Source organism: Octodon degus, unplaced genomic scaffold (genome assembly GCF_000260255.1).
Source record: "Octodon degus isolate 3935 unplaced genomic scaffold, OctDeg1.0 scaffold00033, whole genome shotgun sequence".
NCBI lineage: Eukaryota > Metazoa > Chordata > Mammalia > Rodentia > Octodontidae > Octodon > Octodon degus.
In genome coordinates, this window is record NW_004524609.1 from 8,377,453 (window position 1) to 8,388,434 (window position 10,982).

The following is a 10,982-nucleotide window of genomic DNA, read 5'->3' on the forward strand; positions in this document are numbered from 1 at the left end:
TCTTTCTTGCTTTTAGTATACCTACCTCTCATAATGGGAAGAAATGTTGTTTTATTCATTATCTGCTGAGTTGTGTTAGAAATTGGCATATACAAGACCTTTATAGAATGATTAAATTTATCTACCCTCCCAAGATCTTGAGGAGGCATTCCAGGAAACTGCATACTCTCTCCAAAATATGAAAGCAAACATGTATACAGTCCTAGAAGGATTGGGAGGCCCAGTTTCTATAAAACATTTTAAAAATATAGAAGAGGACAGATTTAGATACTTTTAAAGTCAGCCAACATTAATGAACTGTTAAAGACAAATTCCAGTTTGATCATGTACTCTTCAAACCAATGAGAACCTAATGAAAAACAAATACTGAGTTACTAGCCAGGTACATCATTTTAACAAGCTACAAGTCAATTTTTGCATTAAAACATAAAGTACTCCAGAAGCCCATTTCTCTCCAAAAATAAGAACTACCAACATAGATCTTATTTCCAGGGAAACATGTTATGTAAAACCTAACAGGATACCTAATAGAACAGCAGTCTCCATAGGTCTAGGCAGAAGTCTGTAAGGCACTGCACTTCCAGATAGGGATCATAGTGGTAAATAGCAATATTTTTTTTTGCCAATTGTCATATTATTGTGTTACAAACTAGAAGAAGCTGGGCATGGTGGTACATGATACTCTAAGCCACTGGGAAGAGTGAGAGAGGAAGATCACAAGTTTGAGGTTCATCTGGGCAACTCAAAATCCTACAAAAAGCTTTTTTAAAAACTGGGGATGAACTACTTAGGTATAATCCCCAACAAATATCAAACAAGCAAAAAGAAAATCAAGAGGAGGAGGAGAAGAACTAAAGGACTTGAGTGGCTTGAGTGCTAGAGACGATGAGCAGACCACCAATGTGAACAATCTCTTCCTTTGTTTTTAAAATTTTATTTATTTTATTTATTTTTTGGTGGAACTGGAGATTGAACTCAGGCTCCCCTGCACTTGCCAAGGAAGCGCTTATTCCACTGAGCTATCTCCCTGACCCATTTATTTTTTTTTTTAATTTTAAAGAGAGAAAAAAAAAAAACAAAGATAAATAGCAAGGACAATGACAAAACAAAGCAACATAAATAAAAATGGTACAGTATTTCAAAACAGAAATAATGAACAGTTTTTATGCTACACATGTATATCATCAAATTTGTGACTCAGATTATCAGATATAGGCATGTAAGACAGATCAAACAATTAAACATTAACTCTTCCTTTCACTAAGACATTAAAAATAATACACATTTATTAAAAAAAAAAACAAGGTGCTTCCACCAGAGTTTGCTAATTGTGGCTGCCTCTGCTCGCCCTGAATACCATCGGGCAAACTTGACCAACATAGCCCCGCCTCACCAGCCTTTTTGCTAGAGTTTGTTGATCCAGCAGGACCTGCTCACCCTGAAAACTGCCAGGGAGATCTGGTAGGCTAGTCCCGATCCCTCCAGCCTTCCTGCCAGATTTTTGATTCTGAGCACCACTCTTCACCCTGAAGACCACCCAGGAATCATGGCTACCACAGCAACCTGCAGGAGCCTTGAGGAGCACTACCCTGCAACAACACACCATCAAGACAGCCTTGCAAAGTTTCAGCCTGAGCTCATCATCTTTGGATTCTTCTTGAACCGCAACTTTCCCCCCTCTCCTCAATGAAGTAGAAACCAAACTGAACCCCACACAACAGGATCTTTGGTAAACCTACTCTGTCCTCCCACACTCTGGAAAGCCTTGCTGACCTGCATTCTACACATCTACCATCACTGCAAAAAATGATGAAATGAAAGAACAGAAGTCAATCTCAGACTGTTAGCCCACCCACAACAAGTTCAGGAAACAAGTTCATAGAAGAACTTGGAAGTCACACATCTGAAATGTCTGAGATGATAGCAAGTGAAGTAAAGAAATAACTCCATCAGGCTATGGAGGAAATAAGATCAGAAATAATCTCTCAGGTAAAAAAGAAATGACAACAATCATGAAAGAATTGATCAATACACCTAAGGAAGAGACAAATAAAATTAATAGAAGGAAATAGGAAAATAATGGAAACATTGAATGAACAATATAAGAAAGAATTAGAATGCATGAAACAGATTCAAACAGGTATTCAGGACATTAAGAATTTCACTGAAAGCTGGCAAACCCACTTGAACAGAAGATTAAATTTCAGACATTGAAGATAACATTGCAGCTAGTGAACACAAAGAAAACATCTCTTAAAAATAACGAGAAACCAGGAAGTAACAATAGAACAGCTGCAAGATGATGCAAAGAAAAATAAGGTATCAGTGAAACAACTAGAGATAACACAAAAGACATAATAAGAGTGTTTGCAGAAATAGCAGCAGAAAATTTCCCAAACATGGCAAAAGAATCTGATATACAGTGACCAAAGCATAGAACTCCAGATAGCCATAAATAAAATAAATTGTCACCCAGACACATCATAATCAAGATCCCAGCTTTGAGCAAAAGAACAGAATATTAAAAACTGTTAGAGAGAAGAAACAGGTCATCTATAATCGAAAGCCCATCAGAATCACAGCATATTTCTCAACACCGACCATCAAATAAAAAAAGAGTGTGGAGTGAGATATTTGAGGTTCTGCAAGAAAAAAACTTTCAACCCAGACTGACATACCCTGAAAAATTAACTATCAGCTTTAATGGAGAGATTAGGTACTTCCATGACAAAGAACAACTGAAGAAATTCATGACAACCAAACCAACCCTACAAAGAGAATTGAGAGATATTTTAAAAAGAGAAAAAATGACCACAACCTCAACAACACAGAAGAGAAGAACCAAGCCGAGCAAGCAATTAAGTAAAGGGGAAAAGTAGGAAAACATGACAAAGATAAGCCAATACATATCAGTTATAACTATCAATGTAAATGCCTCAATTCACCAATCCAAAGAAGCAGATTGACAATGAATAAAGAAATAAAATCCAATAATATTCTGCATACAAGAAACATAATTAACTCAAAAAGAATTTAATAGACTGACTGTGAAAGGTGGAAAAATAATACTCCATGCAACAGGAACTGAGAAAAATTCAGGGGTAGCTATTCCTGTTGCTGACAATGTCAACTTCAAACCAAGTGTGACTAAAAGAGTTAAAGAAGGTCACTGCATACTTGTTGGGGGAAAATTGCAAGAGGAAGAGATGACAATTATAAATATATATATGCACCCAATGTAGAAACACCCAATTATGTAAGACAAATTTTATTTTATTTATTTATATTTCAGGGAAGGGTCTACAGGGTGTTCAGGGTCTCACTACTAGATTGGACTTGTAGTAATCTGCCTGTTTACAGCTTCCCAAGAGCTGGGATTATAGGTGTGTGCCACCACTCTCTGTCTCAATTGCTGTCTCAGCATGTCTTTGTGGTGGGGCCGGCACTGTTGGCCTGGAGATCGAATCCCTGATCCTTGCACCTGCTTGCAGACAATTTAATTACTGAGCTATTTGACCAGCCCAAAGACAAATTTTAAAAGACATGCAAAATCTAATGAGAAATAACATAATTGGTGGATTTTAACATCCCATTGACACAAAGAGGTAGATCAACCATGCAAAAAATGAGCAAACAAAATAATGGAACTAAACCAAACTTGTGAAGAAATGGACTTCGTAGACCCTTCCAGAGAGCTCCACCAAACTGTCAGATTACACATTTTTCTCAACTGCACATGGGATGTTCTCCAAACTAGTGTGCTAGCACATAGAACATAGGTAAGCAAATGCAAGGCAATCAAAATTATCCCATGCATATCATCTTACCATAAGGCAAAGAAACTAGAAATTACTATTATTATTATTATTATTATTATTATTATTATTATTATTATGTGGAACTTGGGATTGAACTCAGGCCTTGAGCTTGCCAGGCAAGCGCTTATTCTACTGAGCCATCTCCCTGGTCTAGAAATTATTGACAAAAGAAAAGCAAAAACTGTATAAACATGGAAACTAAATAATAGCCTCTTGAACAATGAATGGGTCACAGATGAAATTAAAGAAGAAATTAAACAATATTGACTATCTAACAAAAATGCAGATACAACTTACCTGAACCTGTGGGATGTAATGAAAGCTGTCTTAAGAGGGAAATTTATAGCAATAAATTCTCACATCAGGAAAACAAAATGATCCCAAATAAACAATCTTATGCTGCACTTCAACTCCTAGAAAGAGAGGAGGAGGTCATGTCCAAAGCTCATAGAAGGCTGGAAATTATAAAAATCAAAGCAGAGATAAATGCAGTGGAAATGAAGAAAACAAAACAAAGAATTAATAAGTCAAAAGTTGGTTCTTTGAGAGAGTAAATACAATTCATAAACCCTTACCTAATCTTATGAAAAAAGGAAAGAAAAATTCAAATTCATGCTATGAGGAACAGAAAGGTTGAAAGCACTACAGAAACTATGGAAACTCAGAAGGTTATCAATATTTATTTTCAAAATCTTTACTCTCACAGAATGGAAGATACAGAAGAAATGGACAGATTCCTAGATACATATAAACTACCAAAGCGAACCGAGAAGATATAAAACTTCTGAATAACTCAATATCAGCCAATGAAATTGAAAATGGATTAAGAAAAACATGCCAGCAAATGAAAATCCCAGGTCCTGATGAATTTACAGCTGAATTCTACAAGATATTTAAGGAGGACCTAATGCCGACTCTCCTCAAATTCTTCAATGAAATTTAAAGAGAAGCAACTCTCCCAAACTCATGCAGGGAAGCAAGTATTACTCTGATACCAAAACCTGAGAAGGACCCAACAACAAGAGAACTACAGGCCAATTTCCCTAATGAACATAGATGCAAAACTCCTGAAAAAAAATACTCACAAACAGAATGCAGCAAATCATCAAGAAGATTATATATCAAAAAAAAAAAAAGATTATATATCATGACCAAGAGGGATTAATCCCAGAAATAGAAGGATGGTTTAATATATGCAAAAGCATAAATGTAATACATCACATCAGCAGAGCTAAAGACAAAAATCACAGGTTCATCCCAATCGATGCAGAAAAGGTTTTTGACGAAGTCCACACCCATTCATGGTTAAGACACTATAGAAAATTGGAATAAATGGTCTTTACCTCAACCTGATAAAAGCCAGCTACAACAAAACAACAGCCAAGGAACTGGGAAGATAGCTCAGTAGAATAAATACTTGCCTAGCAAGTGCAGGGTCCTGAGTTCAATCCCTGGTTCTGAAAAAATAAAATATTATTCTTAATGGACAAAAATTGAAAGCCTTCACTTCATAATCAGGAACAAGACAATGATGCTAGCCGTCACCACTCCTGTTCAATACAGTTCTGGAAACATTAGCCAGAGCAATTACACAGTAGAAAGAAATCAAAGGAATAAAGATTGGAAAGGAAGAAGTAAAATTATTCTTATTTATAGATGACATGATACTGTACATAGAAGACCCTAAAAGCTCCAGTAAGGGGTTTGCAGATTCAATAACCAAATTTAGTAGTACAGCAGGATACAAACTCAACACTCAAAATCAACAGCATTTCTATGCACAAATAACAAAGACACTGAGAGAGAAATTCTGGAAACCACGCTTTTCACAATAACACCTCAAAAAAATGAAATACTTAGGAATCAATCTAACAAAGGAAGTAAAAGATTTATACAGTGAAAATTTTAGTATTATGAAAAAAGATCAAAGAGGATTTCACAAAATGTAAAGATATTCCTTGCTCCTGGATAGGAAGAACCAACATTGTGAGAATAGCCATAAACCCAAACTTGTTATACAGATTTAATGTAATCCTAATTAAAATAACATTAGTATACAGATCTAGAAAAATCATTCCTGAAAATTCATCTGGAACCAGAAGAGACCTAGAATAGCAAAAGAAATCCTGGGTAACAAAGGAAAGGCAGAAGGCATTACAATCCCTGGCTTGAAATTATACTCCAAAGCTACTGCGATAAAATCAGCATGGTACTGGCAGAAAAACCAAACCAAGCAACAACAACAAACAGACCTAAGGATCAATGGAACAGATTGGAAGATGTAGACACAACTACTGGCATACTCCGCCACATTATCTTTGACAAAAGGGCCAAACATACTCATAGGAAGATACTCTTTTTAATAAATGGTGCTTAAAATACTGGCTTTCTAGAAGCCAAAGGCTTAAAATAGACCCATGCCTATCACTCTACTCAAAAGTACAGTTAAAATAGATCAACAATTTAAATATTAAGATAGAAATACTAAATCTGGGAGAGAAAGTAGGTAAAAATCTTAAGGACAGAGGGGTAGGTAAAGAGTTTATGAACAGAAGTCAAATTATTCCGGAAATCCTTCAAAGAATCAACAATTGAGATCTCATCTTTTTGAAAAGCTTCTGCATGTCAAAAGAAAATCACCAACAGAGTAAAAAGAAAACCCACACATTGGGAAAAAAATTAAAGCAGACTGTTCTTCAAAGGACTCCTATCTAGAATATACAAAGAATTTTTAAAAAATCAAGCCTCCAAAATTCAAAGACCCAATCCAAAAATGGCCATATTAGATGAATATACACTTCACAAATGAAGAGATACAAATGGTAAGTAATATATGAAAAAATTTTCAGCATCATTGATCATTCCAAAGGTGCATATTAAAATGCTGAGGTACCGTCTTATACCCGAAAGAATGTTTATTATCATCAAGAAGTCAAGCAAAACAAATGCTGGAGAAGCTATGGGGGGAGGGGGGGAAAAGCCCCTCTTCACTGTTGGTGGGAGTGCGGGCTGGTACAACCGTTGTGGAAATCAGTATGCAGGTTCCTTAAAAAACTAGGAGTGGAGGCTCCATTCAAGCCAGCTCTTTCCCTCCTGTGTATTTTTTCCAAAAGAACTAAAATCATCCTACTACAGCGATGTATATGCACCCATGTTTATAGAAGTATAATTTGTCATAACTAAATATTGGGAAAATGCAAATGTCTATCAGTTGAAGAATGTATAAAAATGTAAGGTTTTTTACACAATGGAGTATTATTTACCTAAAAAACGATGAATTAAAGGCTTTTGCACAAGTTGATGAATTGTAGGCTGTTAGGTGCAGCTAGAGACCATATTGGTAAGTGAAATAAATTAGATCTACATGTGCATTTTTATTTTTTTTCTTCCTCCTTTGAATTTCTTGTAACTTCTCTGTTATTGTTTTATCTTGTTTTGTTTTTCTTTAAACAAATCTTCTGCATTTATATCTAGCAATTTGAATAACTAATTTGAGGATAGCATCATGTAGTATAGTACTATTGCTAAATTCCTATTATTTTATTTAGTGAAATCTGGTATCGCTTTTAATGCTTTTTTCCTATCATCATTTGATATTCTTTGAAAATCAAAATAGAAAACAAGGTGGTGCCAGACAGCTCAGCAAACTAAGTGCCTACCTGGCAAGCACATGGACCCAGATTCAGCCCCGAGTAAGAACCTAAAAGATTAAATAAAATGTGAAAGACACAATAGATATAGTAAAACAAAGAAGCTAAACATAAGGAGTAGACAATTAAGATGAGGAAAAAGAGGAAATATAGGAGAGAAAAGAAGGGGAAAATTCATGTAAGTATATACAGAAGAAAGCTAAGATGACTGAACTACTAATTTGCCTCAATTGTTGAAGGTAGCAGTTAATGTTTAAAATTTTGACCTTAACCAATTTTATATGCTAATCTCTGTAATCTGAGCAACTACACTGAAGACAGCCATGTGCTAATCTCTTCCTTCTTGACACAGTGTTAGAGTACCTACCCAGCCTCCCCAAATTAAGTGGGACCAAAGGAAGGATTGAGTTCTAGCCAATGGGATGTGGATACGACTCATGTCTGATCTTTTCAGGACTGGCTAATGGAGCCAAACACAACTTTCTGCATTATTTCTCTTTCAATTTATTTTTTTCTTGATCTACTAATTGGACTCAGTGGATGCCATGGACATCTCCAGGATCTAGGGAGACTGCAGAGTTCCTACATGAAGAAGCTTTAGTCCCTGCATAATTACAGATGATTCGCCCACTTATCCAGTCCACTTCTCTGCTACCAAACTCTAGCCTACAGCTTTCCTTCTGTGAAGCTGTGGGGTTGTAGGCTAGTCACTTGTCACTAGCTCATCATTTGATTAATGCAAACCAACAGTGGTGTCACTTTGCTGTGATAATCCTTGGGAATAATCTTTACACAGTATTAGTAGCCTTTAATACAAGACCACAAAATTAAAAGTTCTCAATTTATGGTAGGCAAAATTTTTACTACTTTCTGTCACTAAAATTTTTTAAAATAAAAAAGTTTACTTATTTCCTATATATTATATAGTTGTACATATTAGCAGTATATATTAGTATTTGCATATGTAGTTGCATATATTATATATATATAGTATATATTAGTAGCTGTAACATTTTGCCATAATTTACCACATAATTAAATATTAACTTAATCTCTTTAAATATGTATGATACTTTTATTCTTCACAGTTCTATGTTATTGTGCTGGAATTATTGTAAGTCTCTTAATTAAACAACTACAACTAGAGAAAACCTCAAAATCATTAAATACAGTCTGGTAATTAAAATATAACATTTGAAATCACTAGACAATAAAATAAGAGTGCTATATGCAAAGAGGGGCAAACCTTCAGACATACCAGTGAGCTCTCTCTTTTCATCCTCCACTTCTTAAGAAAATTCTTACGCAGAAGTGCTAGAGTTTGCTGACATACACTTCTCTGTTTTTTGTTCATTTTACCTGTCCATTGAATGAAAAAGAGAAAGTAAAGCACAAAACATAAGTATTAGAAGAAAATCTCAATTTTATTTTTCATTAAGATAGCTTTTAAAACAGTTAAAATATTTTAAGATATTACCACAATGACTGAAATTTCACCTCAAATATTCATATATTCACTTTGAGCTAGCTGGCACAGTGAGTTTGGGCAGAGAATTGGAAAGATTATTAGCACCCTTTTTACAATAACTGAGAACTGTAGTGGAGAAATTACTGTTAATCTGGAGGACAGCCTCATGCTTACCTCCTATCGGAATGCAACAATGTGAATACAATAACTAAATTACATCTCATCCTATTAAGAGTCATTTCTTGGGGCCAGGGAGGTAGCTCAGTAGAATAAGTGTTTACTTGGCAAGTACAAGGGTCTGAGTTCAATCCCCGGTTCCAAAAAAAAAAAAAAGTCACTTCTTTTTTTTTGGTGGGGGGGAGGTGGAACCAGGGATTGAACTCAGGTCCTTGCGCTTGCCAGGGAAGCGCTTATTCCACTGAGCCATCTCCCCAGCCCCAAAAAGTCACTTCTTGATCAACACATTTGAATAGAAATCCCAGAGTGAATCAAATTAACATCAAATTTCTGTTTGCATTTATCTGAATGACAAATTATGCTCATCAGATATACCTCCAATGAAAGTATTTACCTTCAAATAGAAGTAAACAAGTTTTAAGAAATGAATTAGGATACAAAATAGTAATCTAAGCTCAAATTACTTGAAACTTGATTCTGAGAAACAGGAACATAACACAATTTCTCTAAATTTTCCTAAATCCAGAAGTTCCTGAGTAACTCAAGAAGCAAATGACAAAACAGGTTTGTTTGTTTTTTTTTAAGAAGAAGCAAAACAAGAAAGAAAACATTTTATGCCCAAATACTTCTAAATAAATGAACAGAAACCATTTTTAAAAATTTTTATAATGTCCCAATTAAATCATTTTCTCAAATTTTCAAATCATAATAATCACACAATTCCCCCTCAGCTAATAAAAAGCAAATTTTACTAGCTTTCTATATGTTGCTATATATCTAAGTAATAAATGTTGGATAGGAAAAATACAAAAAAATCTACTAAGTCTTTAACATAAAACATATTTTATTTTGAAACCACTTAAAAATAGATTGATTTTAGCAGTGTCCATCCATGTATTTGGTATAACACAAAGAAATCACAAAATTTTACTTACTGTCAGAAAAATTAGAATAAGTATTCAGGAAACAGTCAAGCCACAGTTCTCTTTCTGTCTAGTGCAACAACTAAAGCTTCTGTTGTTCTTCTTCATTTATTCCTTAAACTGGTAGCTACTCCCCGAAGTTCTCACTCACACTGGTTTCTGAAAAAGTCAAACAAAGCTGCACATGATGAAATTATTTTGTTTTCTGTTCTTGTTCCGTAAGCCAGCTGCTCTGCAGGGAAATAACTGTTCTCTGATTGGTTGGAATAACAGAAACCCTATGTTTGTTCATTTGGCCTTTTAAAACTCTGAAGAGGAGAAGTGGTAAACGAGTAAAATACTCCTAGTCAGTTGGACATCATGAGACAGAGATGGAGGAATGAGCAAAAAAGTATAAAAATAATAACCAAAAAATCAATTAAATTTGTGTGAGAAATCTCTTTTTTTCTTTTCATTACTGATGTTTAATGTGTTTGTGAATTTGACAAATTCATGATAAGCAGGCAGAATATAGTGGAGTAGAATTTTTTCCCCCTGATAGAGCTAAGCAATCCATAGTCTGCCTCGGAAAAACTCCCAAGGTAGAAAAATGATTAACTATGAAAAATTCCTTTCTCCCACCGTATTAACAGTAAACACAGGATTTTATAAGATGTAAAAACAAAATAGAAGTAGGTGGACTGTTAAGGATCTAAAAAAGTCAGATGAATTTTTGTGTATGAATACTGGAAAGAAAAACTAAAAAGGATTCAATTTCCATTTCAAAGTGTATCTGAAAAGATTACAAACTTTTTCTTTGACCTGACACAGTGAAAGGCAAAACAGGAAACCAAAGTTCATGAATTGGGAAATCTCAAATATTTGACATGGCTCCCAATCCTCCACGGATGTTAATAATCATAAAGCTGTTGTTTTGAAGCTAAGTACTTAAAAAAGAAAGAGGTAA

The 10,982-nt window shown here is 34.8% G+C and overlaps 1 protein-coding gene across 5 annotated transcripts in view; it reads right to left on the minus strand.

The window, feature by feature from the left end:
- Positions 1-10,224, minus strand: part of LOC101570776 (ATP-binding cassette sub-family A member 9) — a 164,845-nt gene extending 154,621 nt beyond the window's left edge. The window contains exons 1-3 of one of the 5 annotated variants that reach the window (XM_023713887.1): positions 10,049-10,224; positions 8,727-8,826; positions 26-227 (exon numbers count right to left, since the gene is read on the minus strand). In XM_023713887.1, coding sequence (XP_023569655.1) covers positions 26-227; positions 8,727-8,822 — 298 coding nt within the window. In that variant the 5' untranslated portion in view covers positions 8,823-8,826; positions 10,049-10,224. Of the gene's footprint in view, positions 1-25; positions 228-8,726; positions 8,833-10,044 lie in introns of those variants that run through there. The other 4 variants (XM_023713886.1, XM_023713885.1, XM_023713884.1 and 1 more) reach the window with 4 other exon arrangements.
- Between the last annotated feature and the right edge of the window lie 758 nt (positions 10,225-10,982).